This window comes from Nanorana parkeri, unplaced genomic scaffold (genome assembly GCF_000935625.1).
Source record: "Nanorana parkeri isolate BGI_ZX_2015 unplaced genomic scaffold, ASM93562v1 scaffold134, whole genome shotgun sequence".
Classification (NCBI taxonomy): Eukaryota; Metazoa; Chordata; class Amphibia; order Anura; family Dicroglossidae; genus Nanorana; species Nanorana parkeri.
The window spans coordinates 1008121-1029050 of record NW_017306402.1 but is presented as its reverse complement, the minus strand read 5'-3'; the positions used below and the strand labels follow the sequence as shown (position 1 = coordinate 1029050).

The following is a 20930-nucleotide window of genomic DNA, read 5'->3' as shown; positions in this document are numbered from 1 at the left end:
ACGATTATATGCGGAATGCCACTGAGGGAGGTGACCGCTGTCACCCTGTCACTTACTTGAATGGGTACAAAAGCCACATTTGAATGGGAACACTTGGGATTTCTGCAGCGAGAATCCATAGGTCTTTGCTGCAGGAATCCTAGAAAGCCCCGTGTGATTAGGACCTTAGCATTAAGTGACAGCACATCGCTCAGATTAGAACCGTCACAATACAACAGCAGGAAAATAAATGTCAAGTGTTGAAGCATGGAAACATGTTTTATAGAAGAACTTTGGGCAAAAAATTACTTAACCCTTTCAGAGGGGCTACACCTGCACTGTAGGGATTTAGTGCTCGTTTTGGTCTAGGTGCAAAAATAACAAAGTAATGCTTACCCTATCCTCAGAGCCGGCTGGCTATCACAGTGCTCCCTCCATCCTCTCTCCTCCTCTGCTCCAGCGATGGAATGTCCCTCGGCGTCCTCACATCCTATGTATTCATAGGATGTGGTGACTCACAGACCTTAGACTGCCGGAGTGGAGGGGGGGTGAGGCTGGAAGGATCAATCTGAGAGCGAGCCGGCTCCAAGGATCTGGTGAGTATCAATTTGTTAATTTTGCACCTAGACCAAAATGAGCACTTAACCCCTACAGTGCAGTAAGTCATTTTGGTGTCACCCCTCCAATGGTGTCACCCGGGTTCGGGCCGCACCCCCCTTGTGACGCCACTGCTAGAAGGTATTGTTACATAGTTACATAGTATTTGAGGTTGAATAAAGACATATGTCCATCAAGTCCCACCTATTGTATGTGTGTGTGTGTGTGTGAATTGTAACTTTAATAAGTAGACATTCTTGCTATGGAAGAAATAGTAATAAATACTATATAAAGGATATATAGAGGAATGACATGCCAATAGCTCTGGATCCCAACAGTCTTTTTCTGCTGTAAAATAGTGAAATCTAATACCACCTCCTCCACTTTCCTTGTCCTCTTGGTTGTGCAGGGGTAGGCAACCACAGCACTATAGCTGTTGTGGAACTACAAGTCCCATGAGGCATTGCAAGCCACAGGCAGAGGCCGGGGCATGATGGAGTTTGTAGCTTCACTACAGCTAGAGTGCCGAGGTTGGGTACCCCTGCTCTAGTGCATGAAAGCTTCTATGGTGTTAAAAGACTGTTAGGCCAATACAGAAAATATCTCAGTTCCCTATTAAAATATTTCTCCTCTTTCCTCTTTGATGATACCTCAGTGTCACAAGCCTTCTAGAACACTACACGTCTCAAATGTCGGTTTTGGAACCGTTTCGTAGTTCGATAGTCCCCTGAATGTTTATTAGTCAATTATATCCCCCTATTTATCCCAAACCCATTTACCCAAGCCATTTTATAAATAGATTTTATCCACGTATTACACTTTCATATTGGAGCATGAGGACATTATCATCAAAACGGCTTCTTTGCTTGCAAAGACTAATTTAACAGGCATCTTTTAATTTGCTTCACTGCTTTGTGGTCTCTGACACTGTACATTATACATCACATGAGGGGAGTTAGGATAGATTTATCCATCGCTTCAGGATAATAGGGAGAGAACATAAAACTTATGCTGTTGCTTGAGTCTGTATTAGGAGTCATATTTTTGTCTGTTATTATCTTATGGTAGACATTTAATGGATAGTTGTCAGAGAAACTTGTACATTGCACTGGGAATGACTTTCCTATCCTCAAGCACTTGTTACTCTAAAAGAAACTTTTTTGTTTTATATATCCCGATTATTATTAGCTGGCCTTTGAACTGGATATGAACCCAACACTTTGTTTTTAGTTTTGGATAGAGTGGGGAAGGGTTAGAACCCCCATCAGTTTCTGTGTGCCTGTTGGGGACATTTAAGCTGACCCTATACTGTTATATTTTTTTCGCTCACCCTGTGGCCTAAAATGGATGCAAGGGTGCCAACAGGGCCACCCACTCAACAATTTTTTCATCAAGAACCAGCCAAAATTCAAACAGTGTGTGTGACCAGCTTTATTCTCTCTATTTGTATTGGTGAACACCATTACTGGGACTATTAGGGACAATCCAAAATTATGAGTTGTTTCCAGAACATGAGAACAGGGGAAATTTTCAACTGTGGACACTTCTTATGGTGACAACTAGGGATGCACAGATACCGAAGCTAGTATCGGTATCAGTGCCGATAACGAGTATTTGGGCGAGTTTTCATACTCACCCAAATGCTTCAGATGCCTATCCCGATACCGGATATTCCGGTATCAGGAAGCTGGGCGGCGAGTCATTACACGCTTCATGCTCCATGGAGCGGACTTCGTGGCCAATCAGGAAGCCAGGGGGGTAGGTAATGACTCGCACCCCCGCTGTTCGGGTTGCTAGCCAATCAGGAAGCCAGGCGGCTAGTCATTACCCACCCCCTGACTTCCTGATTGGCCAGAAAGCTGACTCCATGCTTCCTCGTCACCTGGTGACAAGAGAGCATGGAGAAGGTTCCCCCGCTAATCGGGAAGCAAGGTGGCAAGTCAGTACACGCTGCCCGGCTTCCTTAAGGGGACTTCTGGTATCGGTATTCGTTATCGGCGAGTACCGGAAAAAAATCGATGCTCGTACTTGATACCGAAAACCTGGTATCAGTGCATCCCTAGTGACAACTGACTAAGAGGGGATCTATTTCACTTTGGGGAGACTTCCTCTTACTTCCTGTTGTGTCTACAGGATAGGGAATGATGGAAAATCATTCAAATGGGACACAGATGACAATTAAAAAAATAAAAATGAGGGGTTTTAACCATTCTCAACTTTAGCCAAAATAAGAGTTGAGTTTGGCTTTAGAGTTAAGTAGGATACACATGTAGTGCATTTTGACTGGTTCTTGATGAACCAGCCGAAATTTGTGGTGGGTGCCGCTGTTGGCACCCTTCTGCCTGGCATCCCTCAAATGAAGGAGCAGGTTGGGAAATTGTCAGCTGAATGGAGCTTGCAGCCAATCAACTGCAAGCTCAATTCAGGTATGTTGACAGCGGCTGCCGACCACTGTCAAGTTACAATAAAAGTAGCGGGGGATTCCTCTATCCACGCTCGTTAGTGTTGTTGGAGGAATCTATTATATTTTCTTTGTTCAGCCCACAAGTTGAACAAAGAAAATATATACATGTATACTTAACCTCATTTTAATAATCTCACATTCAAATAACCAATGCTTCATATCGGAACATACTGAAAGTACATAATGTCTGCCCCCCTAAGTGGATCTGGAATTGTGATAAATTTATGATGGAGAAAATCTTCCTAGCATGTCTCATGACTCACGCAGCTGGCCGGATCCAGACATAATTGTCTGGGTTTCCGCTTCAGCTGTGGCATCTTAGTATCCCGCGAGCAGCAGATCGCGGTATACTGCAGCGTCTCAGTATACCGCGAGCTACAGCTCGCGGTATACTGAGCCTAGGGTTACGGGAGGACGCTAGTTTGTGTCCTCCCATTACCCTAAGGAGAACTATGGGGAAAAGCCCTAACCCCATAGTTCTCCTTTAACATTTCTTAAACCTTGCAAGATAGAAATATGGGGATTGACTTGATTTGAAAGTTCATGCACTGGAGTTTTCATCTTGATCCATACATCACTACTTAAGTAAGCCACAGACCTGGAACATGCATGTGTTGCTTGGAAAGTTTTCCAGTACCTGACATACACATTTTTGTTCCTGGTCAGTAGCCCACCAAGAAGTGAAGCTGTTGGCTACAGCTGGTACCCTATTTCTGTTAATGGGCTCCTTTTATATTGCAATGTTCATTTTTAGCAAAAATAATGCATTGCCATTTTACAAGCAAAACAGAGACTTAACCCCCAATAAATAAAATAAAATTATCATAAATCATTGTATACTCCCCCCCTCCCCCCCCACAGTGGTGCATTAAACAGATGCCTAGTTTGCCTGTTTGGTGAATACTCTCCAGAAGCAGGTAGTCATATATTGAATGTTGGAATCAAGAGTCACAACTGCAATCCTAACATGGACATTTTACATGCATTTAGCATTTTCCTTCTGCAGGACTAATACAGACTATGAGGGTTTTGAGAGCAAATTGTCTGCTCACCATTATTAGCTGAGAATGCATTGCAAGCACATTTTTAGCTCTGCAGTGAAAATAATATGCACAGATTTATATCATACATATGGAAAGGCTGGCACAGCCTCCTGTATTTTGCATTGCCATATTTATAGCATGGCACAAAATCCTTGGTACTGTATACCTTTCATTTAACAGGGAAATAGCTAATGGCCTTCTGCGTGACTAGGAACACACCATAAATTGCTAATTATTTATAAAAGACAGAACTTTAGTTGGAAAATATGTAGCAGCTTTCCAAGTACATCGCCTTATTATGATGTCACATCTGCCCTTAATGCCCCATTTTATAACTACTTAAGAACAGGGTCTACCTTTACACAACAGAATGGCTCATTCATGCCAAGCAGTGCCAAAGGCAACTTACAATTTCATAGCGTAGAAGTGGCTGGCAGCGAACCCTGGGACTGAAATAAAGCAAAAAGTAGAGCATTTAACTTTTAACTTGGTGGCATTTTATTATAATAGCTGTAATTATTGAAAGTGTTTCATACTTTTCATATTCAAGCAGATGGAGACCAAGAGAATGCCACTGTCCGTATTATAAAATGGCACTGCATGCCAGTGCCAGATATTTATGTTCAGTTATGGTACTTACATCCTTGCAGTGCCTGATATAAAAACAGTTATTGTGCATTGTACAAGGCACTTCTTGTCTGTGCTAGTTATATCTTTACATGAAATGCAGTATTATGAAAGTCAAAGGACCGGTATTGATAAAGATCTGGCATGTGTACTCTATTTTAGCCGTCCGTATTGCTAGTTTGCATCTTTTATTGCTTTCTTTATAGTTGTGGAACGCCAATGCCGTCCCCTCTACCTTATGTTTTATATGAAAGCCATTCGCATTTCCTTTATGTGATGCTTTACAGTTTTATTCAGCCATACAGGTTTTGTTTTTGATCTTTAACTTTTATTACCCAATTCCCAGACTAAAATTTAAAAAATGTAAAATAATAAAAGATGACATGGGGTTTCCACCTTCAAATCAGAGTTTCCCCACACTTTCACATAAGAGTTCCCCCCTTTTTACATCAGAAGCCCCCTTTAGCAAAAAAATGAAAGGCACCCCAGGGGGCCTCAGCACCCTGGTTGACAAAGGCTGCTCTAAAGTATTGCTAAGCCACCCCTCCAAAGTAAAACCTCACTAACCCCTCTTCTTACCCTGCTGTTGCCTAATTACCTTAGTTCCAGTTCTGTGACCACCTCCATTGTTTACTGCCTAGTTAAAACCGCTACAGTGCTGGGCGTGCACTATAGTGGACATAGTGCCTATAGATTTGAATGAGCTGCATATCGAGACTTTTTTTTGGCTCCAGCACTGAAGCATTTTTTTCCTTGGAAAGACAGTGCTACAAACACCAGAGGAGGTTGTGGCTCTGGATCTAAGGTAAGTACACTACACTAGTTTAGTGTACTGTAGGGGTGAAGCTTAGCAAATGTTTTTCCCTACTCAAGGTGAACTCTGGGTTAAGGATTTATATATGCAAGTTTTTGATTTATGTATTTATTCATTTTTGTATTAGTTAAACTTGATTGACCTTTTTCAACCTAACTATAAAAGTACACCTTTCCTTTACGAGTCGACCACTGTCTATAGGTTAGGTGTAAATCAAAGCAATCATTAATGAACCACACAAAGCTCCTTTGTGCTAATTTGTAGCCACCAGTCAGCATTTTTTCTTTTTCTGATTGGTTGCTTTGGGAGAATCACCTTTAGCACTTCCATGCATGTTGGCAAAAGTCAGATTATGTGACTTGGGCATGGGTCATCAATGTGGACCTGGGCTTACCTCACAGCAAGAAATATTTACTAACTAGTCCGAATTTTGTAGCCCATTTGTTCAGCTATTGTCAATTGTTGTCTTAGGGCCCAATCACACTAGCTGCTAAGTAAAGCGTTTTACCATGCGGCTAGTGTCTGCTGAATTGATAGCGGTAAGCCGTAGTGCCTCGTGTTGCTACTACACAAGGCACTGTTTATTGTACTTTATTTGGAGTGTACAAACTGTATACTCCATTCAGGTCCTTGCAGAGTAGCGTGGTGTACTGCGCTGCAGTGACCTGCACTGCCATCCAGCGCACTGTGGAAAAATGCAGCGTGTCTGCATTTTTTCACACTACACCGCAGATCACACCCATATTGTAGTGTGGACTGGGCACTTAGATAAAAAAAATTATGTGCGCCTTGCCGAGACCTGCATTCTTCTTCTGCTGCAAAATGCAGTTCTCTGCACAAGTGTGAACGGGTCCTTAATGTTTCCCATTGTAATCAGCTGTATCACGTATGCAGTTTAGTTTTACAATGAATATGTCTATCAGATGAAAAAAAGTTATCTGTATGTATGCACTATATAATGCATATTCATTAAATGAAGTGTTACTCAATTATGTATTTTTTTCCCCTCTTTATGGAATACATCTATCTACAAAATTTAGACCTGTATAAGGACCCCGATATAGCTGGTAGAATGTAATGATGTGATTGTTGTAAATTGCTGAGTTTCTACTGATGGAAAAACTGTAATTCTTGCCTCTTGTCTGCAGTGAATGTGGTAAATACAGCTGAGAGTATGTCATTTTTTTAAGGGGCTCTTCTTGCTGAAGAGAATGATTCATTCAGTGTAACCATCGAATGCCACACAAGTCCTGTTCCCTTTTTTACCAGGTGTCATCTTTGATGTCTGAGGTTCAAAGAAAAAGCTAGTCATGTAATCCTGCATTATCAGCAGTTCAGCAGCAGCATAGACTTGTAGACTTAGTTGGATAGTATATTGTTAAAAGAGTTGTAAACTCCTCGCATATACAGTACTCTCCTGTTATAACATCAGCATTGTAATAGGAATACATACTAGAGTGGTTTTTGATAATGCAATCAAAGCTTTCTTTAAAAAATATATATTTTTTATGTAGTGAGTGCTGCCTCCCGTCTACCCATCACTTTCAAGAACTTCCTGGATTCCCAGTGTGCTTTGTGTCTCTTTCCCTTTTGCGTGATGTGATGCAATCTCAATTTCCCAAGACTGCATATCCCATCATGCGTTGCTTCCAGGAAGCAATGACAATGTTACATTGTTCAGATGTTGAATTGTAGTTCAGACGGCAGACTTAGTAAGAGTGGTGGCATAAGGAAGTGTATATTCACAGGGCTGAGTTAAACTGTGTCAGTTCATCGAGGAAGTACATCTTATGGGCATCTTCAATAAGTACGTTTACAAACTTCTAGATCGATCTGGTTATTAGGAGTGGGATAGGACTTATGGAAAATCAGTAAAGAAATACTTATTTATTTACATTTTTTTACCAAATGGAAATGGATATTGTGATTTTGTAAAAAAAAATGAAAAAAACACCTTTTTTTAAATTTAGTACTTTTTTTGTATTTTTTTGTGGAGTTAGTTTAGTCTTTTTATTTTCTATAGTTGATCATTGTTTGTGTACTGACCCTTCGAGGGGCACACAAACAGGTCTAGGATAGTTGAAATAAGCTTCCATATCCCTCAGGAGCCATTTAATGCCCACTGGAACCAAAAAACCCCACTAAAAACCACCTTTAGACTTTCCTATTGACTCCAATACAGTTTGCCAAAATCTCTCAATTTTTACAGAAATTTAAATTGCAGGATAATTAAAATTCAAAATGTTTCTACTGTTCACATGCAGAATGCTGTAATAATGCTGGAATAATTATTTTCCTTTTACATAGAAAGTTATTTGGAGTGTACAAACTGTATACAACTGTAAGTTGTTTTCATTCTTAGATTATGTTTAGCTTTTGCTGAATTTTCTTCACCGTAGTAGTTTTATTGAGATAATACAATAGTGTTTTCTGCACAGATAAAACATGGGCATATTTCTAGGTTAAAAGAACTCTATGACATGACATAGCTGAAGCCGACGCTAAACTGAACTCTATGACATGACATAGCTGAAACCGATGCAAAACTGCTTCTCTTACAGGAGGAACTATTTACCTTTTATATTAGATCTGTGACGACTTATAGGGTAATATCCTTGGACAGATCAACACAATTACCCTTGTGCCATTCTTTTGAGGCATACATCGGCTGGCCCTGAAAATGTTCCATTGAGGGAAAAAATGACCTAACTGAAAGCACAGATGCTAGCAAGGGTGGATCAGTAAGTTGGTGTGCCAGGGTTTCAGGTCCCTGGTGAAGTCACAGTCTCTGTAGTGCAAACACGAATAAATGGAGCAATGCAAGGTTGCAATGTTAGTTGTTTTCTTAGTTATTGTCAAGAAACACATACCAGCAGGCAGTGTTTGGAGGGATAAGTGTCCATTGTCAGGCTACAATAAATGTTAGAAGCAAAATTGCTTTAAAGCCTTGACGTGCTTTGGTTTGTTACAGTTTATGTCACCCCATTTTAAAGGGTCAATCCGTTCAAACCAATGATACATTAACTACTAATACATATTTTTTAATATCGCTCAGGGACACCAATGGCAAAATCTCTGTACCGGAGCTTAAAGCATTACTTACTAGGGGTCTCATTTTCCTTAGTGGATAAACTGAGACTCTGGCATGTGGAAACTAGAGGCTCCTTTTACTGCAGCAGAAGAAAAGAGACTTGAGGGTCATAGGCATAGATAACGTGTCCATTTTGTTGCTGCTGAAGTTCTCAAAACATCAACCAGTCTGTGTTCCCCCCCCCTTTTTTAACACAACCCACCCTTGGTCCCCCCCCCCCCCCCTATAGCTAAAATGAGGTGTTTTGGTGAACTAAAGCAGAACCCTAAAGTTTTCAGTCTGCCTTCCTGTAGTAATTGTGCATCGGTTGATTTACTAAAGGACTAGAGAATGTTCACTTTGCAAAGTTAAATTATAAGGAAAGGCAAAGCTCTTTTTTTTGGTGAGAGGTTGAAACCACTGTCGGATTTTTGTTGCTGTGTCTGTGTTAGGGAGATTCACTCTCTTGGAGGGCCCATTCACACCAATTGTGGTGCGCTCCAGAGCGGCAGCTGCTGGAACGCACCGCAATCGCTCACAAAACTTCCCCCTCCGTTCTTGGGCGGGAGGGGGCGTGGCGGTGCACTGCAGCCATGCCCCCCTGCCTGCAGTGCGATCGGATGTGTGACAAAACATTGCCTGCGTTCCCGTCCACTGCAAACGCAAAAAATGCTGCATCCTCTATTTTTTGAGTTTGCAGTGGACCGGAACACAGGAAATGTTTTGCCACGTGATCTGATCGCACTGTGCCGCCACTTCGTTCTGGGCCGGCAAAGCACTGCCACCCCCCCTCCCACCCCAGAATGAAGGGGTAAGTTTTGTGAGCGATTCACACCACAATTGGTGTGAATGGGCTCTAAGCCCCATTCACACCTTTCGCATTATGTGAACGCGTAAACAACATGCAACACGTTTGAGGTGTCATTACTAGTCAATGGCACCCCAAACACAGCCGAACAAATGCACGTTTAGCCCACGCATGCGCGCGCATATAAAAAGTGCGCAAATGCACGGGGAAAAGTGCAGCATAATTTGCTACATGAGCTACTTTCCAACGTTTGCCACGTGTGCAGGAACCCATTGAACTCAATAGGTGACGCACAGCAATGAGGGAAACACATTTATACAGGGGGGACACTGGGACTGTACTTTTTGTGAGGTTTGAAGCACATTCCCGCTAACATTAGGGGTGAACGGGGACTTATTCTGAGCACTAATATCACTGGGAATGAATGTGAGGGTAAATCCAAAATTTGGAGTTGCCACCAGAACAGGAATAAAAGTAAAATCAATGGGGACACTTGTTCCAGGCACAGCTGTCTAAGAAGGGATGTCCCAAATACATTGAAAAGGTATCTTCTCGCTTCCTATTGCATCTACAGGACAGGAAGTGAAGAGAAATCTCCCAAATGAGACACAGATGGCAAAAAATGGGTTTAACCCACCTCAACTGTATTTCCAAAAAAAACAAGTTTGTCTTTTGATATACTTTAATTTAGCAAAGTGAATATTCCCTAGTCATGTGTAAAAAAAAATCCACTAATTTCCCTTGATATGTAATCAAAGTGAACAGAGCTCCTCCATATTTACAAACCTCAGTGACCATTCACTTTGTACAGTGACCCGATTTCTTCTCATTTAGCAACGTTCGTTCAATTTATTCTTTTCATGCCAAAATATGCATTTGTGGTAACAGTTTTAAGATAAACACAACGCTATATATCATTTCTTTTCTTTTTTTTACTTTTGATCTGTTTTGAGGGTTTTTTTTTCTATGACTAAAGCACATTAATACGTGGAATGCTGTATGAAGCAGATGAGTATGGGTTATTTAGGAAAATTGAATGTAAACATCTTAAATATACTTAGCAGAAAATTGCCCTTCTGTATAAACCTCACAAAAAGCTCTTAAGTACAGTCCCAGCGTTCTCCCTGTATAAATGAACACTCTTTTTGTTTCTTGCTGTAGTGGTGCTTTTAGGCTGAATAATACCTTCTTTAAAAGATACATTTTTCTCCTTGTGGTTCTGACCATTGATTAAAATGAGCCCTTTTTAATCCTCAGGTCTTTAAGTTCCAATTAAATGGTGCCATTTAAGTGTGAGGTCTTTATGGAATTTGTAATATAGGCTTAATAATTAATAAGCACATGTAATTGTAACAACCCCTACTAGTAATTACAGACTGTGCAGGAGACCACAAATATGCCCCTTGCTCTATGGCTTCCATAAACTGAAAGCGCATATCCATGCAACACCTTTTACACAGTTTGCTGAAGTCATGTAGTCACCATACAAGGGGTTTTCATCTCAGCCGGGTTACATTTCTATACTGTGCTGATACCTTTAGTGCTCGTTCACACTATGAGGGGGATTTATCAAAACTGGAGCAGTTGCTCATAGCAACCAATCCGCTTCCATCTTTCCTTTTTAATGCTTAACTCAGGGGTAGGCAACTGTGACCCCCCCAGCTGTGCTTTAACTATTGTAACAAGGACACTCCATTGTAGTCCAGGTAAGTCAAGTAAAATGCAGTTTATTGAAAGGGCAAACACAAAATAGCTTGCAGCAGCAACATAAGACAGTCCTTGTTATGGCTCTGTAGCTTTCCTCAGCTTCAAGACACTCACGCTGCTCACCCCTCGTGAGCCCTCACTCTGCTCTCTTAGCAGTCTGTACCGCAGGTCCTAGGGTCACCGACCTTCCTGACCTCTCCCAGCCACCCCTGGCTGTTCCGTGTGCGTCTCGCATGCACCCGAGGTGGTCTGTGTCCGTGTGCTCCCTGCACACAAACAACTCCAACACTCCCCTGAGCACTCGGCTGGCTTCCTGATAAGGCTGCTCTCAGCCACCTGATTAGCCCAGGCTGCTCATTGGCAACACCTGGCCCCAGGACTGGAGATCTCATCCCACCCAGAGCTCTACGAAATCTCCAGAGCTCCAGATCCCAGCTGCAAATAGGAAAACCTGGAATAACCTGAAAAGCCAGGTTCTTCCTTATAACCTGCTTTACTTTCTGGACCCTCTCAGCCCCTTTGGCTGAGAGTCCTGGGTGCCAAGGTCGCCATCCTCCACCGTGGCATTGGCTTACACTGCCAAACTACAAATACCAACATGCTTCTGGGGGACATGCCTGTAACTGTCAGTCTTGCAGTGCCTCATGGGACTTGCAGTTCCACAACCGCTGGACGGCTGGAGTTGTCCACCACTGTCTTTAATGAACAAACTGAACAGAGAAGCTGATCGGTTGCCATGGGCAACTTCTCCAGATTCTGTCTGTTACATTTTTGATACATTCCCTTCGATGTGCAGTGACCTGCGTCTTTCTGGATAAGAACAACACAGATCACTGCTTGGGCACACAAAACAATTGTTTTCTATGTGCCTTGTTCACACTGAAATGCTGGCTTAAAGCATAAAAATACAGACATGCTGATTATTTTCCACACCACATCAGAGCTCATCTGAAGCCACCAGCATTGCACCTCAGCAGTGGTACAATCATTAATTAATTAATTTTAGGTGTCAGTTTGTGACATTTTGATAAAGTTTTAAAAAGAAAAAAAATTTAAACATTGTGATGTACTGAAAGAGCACAAAGCGCTGCCCTCCGCCTGTACACAGCGGACACTGGGACACTAGTGCAGGCATCCCAACCTGAAATAATTCATTTCAGGGAGGTGCCTTTCTCATTTCAGGGAGGTGCCTTCTTCCGCCCCCCCACCCCACCATCTTTGGGGTTGGGGGGAGAGGGCACCTCCCTGAAATGATGGTGGCAGATAGCAGAGAAGCTAATGCTTCCCTTGCTATCTGCTGTTTGTTTTTGTATTCTGACAACTCCTACCATCAGAGTAAAAAAAAAAACAGCAGATAGTATAGGAATGAATAGCTAGATTGCTATTGGCTATTTCAATGTGCAATAGCCAATAGCGAGGTGGCTAATGCTCCCGCCCACTGCTGCTGTCAATCAGCAGAGGAGGACCTGATGGAGAACTTCAGGTCCACCTCTGCTGATTGACAACAGCAGAGGGCGGGTGCAATAGCCAGCCTGCAATTGGCTATTGCAAATTGAAATAGCTAATAGCAATCTAGCTATTCATTTCAATGCTGTCTTTGTTTTGTTTTTTACTCTGAAAGCAGCCAGTTCCAGTCAGAATAAAGAAGAAAAAACAGAAGGGAAAGCTTTACTCTGCTAGATATGCTAGAATGTTTCTCTCACACGGGTATCCAGGAGCCGCTATTTTATAGTGGGAGAGTCCCAGAACGTCCGGGAGAGTTGATATGTCTGTTAGTGTGAACAGGCCCTGTGAACCAGTCATATGCAGTATATAAAGTAAAGATACAGCAGGGTTCTGTAGTGCAAAGTTCACATAGAAATGTGATTATTTACTGGGGGAACTTTTCAAGATTGGATCAGACAAAATCTGGGGCAGTTACCCATGGCAACCAATCAGCGTCTCTCTTCAGTTTGTTTGAAAATGAAAGAGAGAAGCTGGTTGGTTGCCAGGGACAACTGCTCTAGATTTTGTCTGCTCAAGGTTTGATAAAGTCACCTCACTAAGCCTAGTAAATTAGGTTATTTTACTTCAATCATCTTCAAATTCTGGTGTATTTCTGCTGCTAGGTAGCTACAGGTGCTGCATGCAGCCTTCCATAAAAATCAGTGGCATACGCAGGTGAATGATCCCTGCAATGCACACTGTGCGCGACCCATAACACAGTCTGTACGCATTTGTGTGTTTTATTGCAAGTTTGGTGTGTATCCACATACAGCCATTAACTTGTATAGGAGGCTGTATGCAGTACCTGGGGCTCACTGGTGGCAAAAAAACAACATAAATTTATGTTGCATGGCCAGAGGCGGGACCTTTATCTGTGGACAGGAAACAACTGACAAACTAGTGTTAACAAGCCAAAACAACTAAAAATCTCTCTCTCTCTCTCTTTCTGGTCATTTTTGCAGTCAGTTGAGTTACAGCAGTGGTGGGGAACTCCGGCCCTCCAACTCTGCTTTAACCACTTGAAATCCAGGGTGTTAAACCCCCTTCCTGGCCAGACCATTTTTTAGAGATCTGCTTCATCTGCTTTATCAGTTTCTCACCGGCATCTGTAACCATAGAGTGACCATGGATGCAGGAAGTGATGTAAAATACTGTCAATAACTGTCAGTCTTGCAATGCCTCATGGGACCAGCTGGAGGGCTGGAGTTAGCCACCCCTGGGTTACTGTAATGTGCCTGAACACAAATGAGACTTCTTGTTTTGTCACACGCTTACAAACCTTGGTCACAAAGGGGTTAATGAAGGATACCGTGAAGCTTCAAAGAATATTAACTTTTGCCATGATATAGACCGGAATTACTATCAACATCTCATAAACATAAAGCAATTTTTCTGTTGCCATTGCAAGGCATTAATGTACGTGTGGCCCTTTGCTAATATATTGTTCCCAGTAAAGTTTTGTTGACATGAAAACACAAAACAGCTAACTAAAAATATTGTTTAATGTATATAACCGTTTATTTATTAAACACAATTGCGGTATGTGTGGTAAATAATGCGCTTCCAATGCTAACGCTGCTCGCTGTGGATTAAACTGAGTGGGAGATCGATGACTGCAGCTTGAAACGCAGCTACAGCCCCTCAGACTCAAAGTCAGAATGACTCAAGACGTTAATGACTTTCATATTGAATTTTTTCTTCCTTGCCTTCATTACTCTTTACATCCTCAGCGAAGGCATTTTTAATTACATTTTGTGTTACTGTTACTTTTTCATGCCACAAAATTGTTACCAAAGTTTATTTTCTATATATTGCGTAATGTTATATTATTATAAGGTACTAAAGTCCTGCACGGGATACGGGATATTCTATGTGTAAGTGAGTTTCTTACAGAGGTGGGGGGGGGCAACAAACTAAGAGGATAAGGACCTATTGTGTCCCATGAAACGAGTTTGCTAGTAAGGTGATTACTTAAAATAGGGATAGGTAACATTGGCACTTAAGCTGTGGTGAACCCACAAATCCCGTCATGCCTCTGCTCACGGGAAACATGCCTGTGGCTTTTAGAGTCTTGCAATGCCTCATGGGACTTCTAGTTCCAGAACAGCTGGACTGCTGAGGTTGCCTCGCTCTGACTTAAAGTATAACTAAAGGCCCCACTGTTTTTTGGATGAGGGAGTACAACCACTGTCTGATTTTTATTGCTGTTTTTATCCCCATAAGGGACGTCACTCTTTTTAAATGTCCTGATCACCGTTGTCACTGAGATTGAAAGTGAGGGAAAATCCAAAACTCTGAGTTGCTACTAGAAAAGAAATTGAGGGGAAATCTTCCAATAGGGACACTTGTTCCCATTAAAACTGTCTAAGAGGGAATTTCTCTCACAATGGAAAGATATCTTCTCACTTCCTGTTGAGTCTACAGGACAGGAAGCGAAGGGAAATCTCCCTAATTAAACACAGATGGCAAAAAAAAAAACCTTAAACAGATTTTAGACCTACCCTACTCTAAACAAAATTGAAAACATGGCTTTAGATATAGTTTAAATGCCAACACCACCTATAACGTTTATTTTAGTATTGAGTAAAGTGGGGAAAGTTCCAAACCTCTATCCCTGTTTGGGCAATTTCCCCTCACTTCCTGTTAATCTGACAGTTGTTAGCACCCACTTGTGTCACAGACAATGATAAAGTATTTTTTAATAATAGAATAAGGAAGGGTTAGAAATGTCCGTCAGAATTTTATTCCCTCTCGCTCTCTGTACAGCTTACAGATCTCAGACAGAGCAGGAAGTGAAGGGAAATCTCTTCAAAATGACACAGACACTAATACACACCTAAAAGGATGTACGTCTCCCCTTTACTTTATTCAGCACTTAAACAAAAGTTGGAAATTTTTTTCCCCATTCACACCTTGGCGTATGCACACATTTGGAAGTGTTTGCACGCATTTTTTCCTGCGTTTGCCACACGTTCCCATTGATTTCAATGGGTGCCCTGTGTGTGACGAATGCGGAAAAGTAGCTCATGTAGCAGATTCCCCACATTTTTTTCCCGCACAAGTAACGGCACTGCAAGTGCATTGCAGATTTTTTATGCGTTCTGTATTTTCCCACGCTTGGCGCACATTCACGGAACCCCTAAGTGTGAATGGGGACTAAAGGCACTCTGGTAACGCTTACATAGCAGAGAGCTGAAATGTATTTTTGTTGCAGTTATTTATACACTTTAAATTTGATAATATTATTGTTATTATATTTATTGAGCAAACTGTTTGAAACATTGACATGTGCATTGTCCTCTACAGGAATCATTAAAATTGGCCGCTGGAATCCATTGCCTCTCAGTTATGTTACAGACGCACCAGATGTGACGGTTTCTGACATGCTACAGGATGTCTATCATGTGGTGACACTGAAGATCCAGTTACAAAGGTAGGCGTCAAGGTTGTGGAAGCATTGTCCTGTTTACAAGCCCTCATAGGCCTCGGCCTTTTGTGAGGGCGACAACCTGCCCTTTCCTTCATCATCTTAGCACATGTCACATCATAACATCTCGTAGTGCCTCTCTAGAAAACTGTTCTCATTATTGTGATAAGACCTTTTGATATGTGGCTACAACTACATTTGTCGTGGGGGAAACAGAGGTTGCTGTTGCTGATTGTTCCTTCTGAAAATGCTAGTTTCAGATTTTTCTTCTAATCTGTATAGCTGTACTGGGTCAGAAAGTATTAAAGGCAGTAGATCAGCATTACAGACAGGAAACTGTCACTTCCAGTAATAGGTTATCAATGGCAGATCTTGCATTTCTCTCATGACAGGTTTAATTTTTGCTTTACTTGTCACTATTATAAACAAGCTTACTTGGTTCATTCAGTACTGATTGTCCTATTAGAATAAGGACTTCAGGGGTGCCATCCAGCAACCCCATCTCTTTGGTGTATTTCTCTACAATAAAAGTATTCAAATGTGAAAACCTAAAGTGCATCTAAAGGTCAAAACTTTGTACTTTTGTATTGAACAGGGAAGAGTTAAAACTCTCGTTGTTTCTCTTCTTTTGTTGCCATCCTTTTTCCACTGGGGAGATTTCTATTTACGTTCTGTCTATTAAACACAAAAATCTCTCCAAGGTAAGGGAAAGCCTCTCTTAGACGCACCACACATTACAAGTTGACGGTACAATCTCTGTACAATCAACTTTAAATCTACCAAAAATATGTAATTTGCAATTGTAATTAGGACCTACCTAAACTTTCCATTCAATCTGTATGGAATCTTGCAGACCGCTGCACTACTTACTTGTTGGTAGATCTAATAGAGGCAACTCAAAATGTTGGATTTTTCATCACTATCATTACCAGAGACAATGGTCAGTAGAACACACAGAGAGCTTGGATCTCTCCAGCAGGATACAGACAGGAATAAAAACCCAACTGGATTGCTAACCCTTCCCTACTTCAGCCAAAACTTAAAAAAGGGTTTAGGTTAATTTTCAATATGGTAGTTTTAGTGATATGTATTCAATCTAGATGTAATGCTTGCGTGCTAGCGCTGTACTTCTTACATACTAACATATGGATGCCTTTCCAAAATGTAAAGTCTGCTCTAATTTTAAGTCCATCTCAAACCTAGTCAGATTAAGAATATGATGAAAACATCTCATAAGCAGAGGTTATCTTCAATGTAAAAAGTGTGTTGGGGCTAACAAGGAGGGGTGCAGGCATAAAGCCCGAGCCACTCTTCTAAACTGGGAAAACGGAGCAGATCCTGCTTCTAATTAACAAAGGAGGATCAAACCCCTTTGTCATTTAGGAGCGATCTGCTCCATTTTCTATGCCGTGTCTGTGCCAAAATCAGTCATAGCAAAAAGGAGCACTGGAGTTGCTTGCTCCTTTGCTTGTCGCCTTCCTCTGTCCACCCCTCAGCTGAGAGCAAGAGGGATGAGGAAGGCTAGTAACCCTGAATTTCCCTGGGTTAGCGATCAGGCATATAGGCAGGCATCAGAGCTTTCCCTGCCTATGTGCAGGCTTTGCCCCTGTAGTGTGTTATTGCCCTGTCGAGAGAGGTATATGAGCTGTCCGTCAGTTTACCGGTAGACAGTTCGCATTCAGTATGCCAGGTCCGATCTAACGGGGATTTGTATTGAATAGGGAAGGGTTAAATTTAATTTTGCTGTGATCCTATGTTAATTTTCCTCTGAAAAAGAAACTACCGTGGATGGCGCATATAGAGCTGAAACAGGTTTATCTGCTTTGTTATTGTGGCACATGCCACTCGCAACAGATTCATGCTCCATTGTAATGGCGCAGTAAGCTATGTCAGTTCCCCAAGCCTGTCTGAATGATCAGTAGATCCCAAGATATAGTTGATGGGGCTGACAGGTACATTTTTATACTGCTCTCATTATTTCCAGTAGAAGGCAAGCTTGGCCCTACCCAACTAACCATCTTTAATGTGATGGAAAGCTTCAATGATCAGTAGGCAGGCTTTGGCGGCAGAAGAGGTGGAGCTAAGCTCAACTTTTACAGATGTCCAGATTTGCATATAACTTCAGCTGCCTCTATCTCAAGACCTACCAATTGTTTTGACATGCACATTTCACTGAAGGTAACCTCTGCCTATTCATATTTCCATCTTGTGCTTAGTCTGAATTGCTCAGGAGCAGGGGTAGCCGAACTCCGGCCCTCCAGCTGTGGTCGAACTACAAATCCCACGAGGCATTGCAAGATTCTCACAGCCACAGACATGACTCCCGGAGAGATGCATCATGGGATTTGTAGTTTCACCACAGCTGGAGGGACGGGGTTTGGCTACCCCTGCTCAGGAGAGTGGCTGGTTTACTTTAACTAATAAAACAGCAGATCTTTCTATCATTAGCACACTAGAAAAAGAATCAATGGCTTAGAGAGAACGTTGCTGGCTTGAAAAACTTTAATGTTAAAAAAAAATACCGTAACAAATGATGTTATATTATTAGAATGACCTTTTCTGCATTCCATTTTCATTCATCTGGTTCTGTGTTCTATTCAGCATTACTGCAATTCATAATCTGAACGATTATGTCTTCCTTTTTGGCTAAGAGAAATGCGAGTTTTATATGTCTGGCATTGTGTTCCCTTGTGCGTATTTGATATTTCCTGAGTAACGTTTCTCTCTGTAGTTGTTCAAAACTTGAAGACCTGCCGGCAGAGCAGTGGAACCACGCCACTGTCCGCAATGCCTTACGTATGCTGCTAAAGGAGATGAATCAGAGCACACTTGCCAAAGAATGCCCCCTCTCCCAGGTCAGTACAGCACACAATTTTTTTAATGACTTCTTAGGACCTAATAAGTTCTATTGATTTTCTTGCTGCAAACACTGTACTCTGATGTATCTATCGACCGGACTGCACTTATTAATTAATCTTTTTCATTATTACATTAGCAACTTTATGATATTCAAAAATACATACAAATCAAGTGACAATACTATTATTGATATTTTATGACATGCCAATGATATTGTATTAAAGCTGAACTCCGTGAGAAATAAAAGCGCCCCGAGCTTAAATGCTCGTTTTGTCTAAGGGGAAAATAAAAAGCAACTTTACCTTATTCCTAGGTGAGTCGAGGGAGATAAACATTTCAAAGCTTGTACAATATACAATGTAGATAGATACACATTCAAAGCAGTAAGTTATAAATCCCTAATGAACCCACACTTTTTTTTAAAGAAACTGTCATTAAATTGGTGCATCCTTATTGGCTAGTGTGTCAGTCCATCCTATTAATGGGCCATTGGGAATATAGGGGCAAGGTAGCTGCAAGTTTCAACACTTCCTAGAAGCGCTGGAGCTTTGCATGTGAAAATGGTTTAGGATGTAGCCATAAGGGGCAGAGTATTGGAAGCTGTCGCAGGCACCTCTAATAGGCATTTTTTTTTGAGGGGTAGTAATGACATAACCTTCTGAACCCTGAGTCTACTGCCGTTTCTCTGTTCAGATGAGCATAGGCAGACATGACTGGATAGTGTAGGCGAACAGCAATTACTAGCTAGCTTGAGGATGACTGCTGATATTTCTGTGCATGCTCCAGTATTTATGCATTCCCCAAAGCAATCCTTTTACTGTGTATTCACCCAATGCTCATTCACTTGGTACTCAAGTTATAGAATTCCTGCATCAGCTCAGACATCAGAGGATTCATGAAGGTGGAGGGAAGGGGGCTGTGTAAGGAAGGCAAAACAGTGATTGCTTATTATTAGGGATCTCTATGGGGTCTCACACATTTTCATGTATCAGCTAGAGCTACCAGGCAAAAAGCACGTAACATGATAAGAAGAAGAAAATTAATTTACTGTTTTGGCTCAACAGCCTTGTTCAGGTCACAAAATGGCTCATGCAGAACCCTTGCCAAAACTAGTTTTAGGTAGAATGTGGAGAATAACATGTCTCTATTTCTAAATGTATATCTTGAGAGGTGGGAGAAATTTTCCCGTACTTATTGTCAATGGAACAGGAAGTAAGCGGAAATCCCTCCTATGGGACCACAGCCAGCACATAAAACATAACTGGGATTCTAACCTTTTGCCATCCATTTTCCAACAAATCTAAGTAAAAAAATGTGTTGGCTGAAGGTGCCCTTTAAAGCAGACATTGTAAGAAAATGCAAGGTCTTCTTATCTAGGAGTCCCCAACAACCTGATTTAAAACACTCAGTGAAAGGCATAAATAATTGAAAGTAAAATGTTACTGATATCCAGCTTACACCCCAATTCCCCTAACTTTGGAGAAATTTAACTTCCTGTGATGTCTACCAATCAGGAAGTGAAGGAAAATCTCCTGACAAAAGCGTGAGTGTATTTAGGCGCTTTTAAAGCATTTTTCATTTATTTTCAAGCTTCAGGCATTTTTGTTTTGGCCAATGGAAATTAAGATCATATTTGACATTGTAAAAATAATCAATTACTACTGCTTACAAAAAATATCACAGGGCTCAATGTCTACCAAGGTTTGCACAGTGAAAATATTTAAAATTTTGACTTCTAAAGGTAACAATTATTACCTCGCAACCAACTTTACACAGGGTTCACACATCGGGGCTGATGCCAAGTATTTGGGTGAGTACTTGTACTCGGCCAAATACTCCCAATGCTTACTTCGATATTGGAACTTCCGGTATCAGGAAGCAAGGCGGTGAGTCATTACATGCCATCGGCTTCCTAATTGGCCGGTAAGCCGGCTCCATGCTACCTCGCCACCAGGGTGGTGGCTTTATGGCCAATCAGGATGCTGGGGAGTGGGTAATGACTCGCCGACCGGCTTCGTGGTTGGCCAGCTTCACAACCAAACAAGAAGCC

General features: G+C 41.6%; 1 protein-coding gene across 4 annotated transcripts in view; it reads left to right on the top strand.

The window, feature by feature from the left end:
* Positions 1 to 20930, top strand: part of SATB2 (SATB homeobox 2) — a 177270-nt gene that overhangs the window by 51305 nt on the left and 105035 nt on the right. For all 4 annotated transcript variants that reach the window (XM_018553915.1, XM_018553914.1, XM_018553913.1 and 1 more), the window contains 2 exons: positions 15901 to 16027; positions 18753 to 18876. In XM_018553915.1, the coding sequence (XP_018409417.1) occupies positions 15901 to 16027; positions 18753 to 18876 (251 nt within the window). The remainder of the gene's footprint in view (positions 1 to 15900; positions 16028 to 18752; positions 18877 to 20930) is intronic.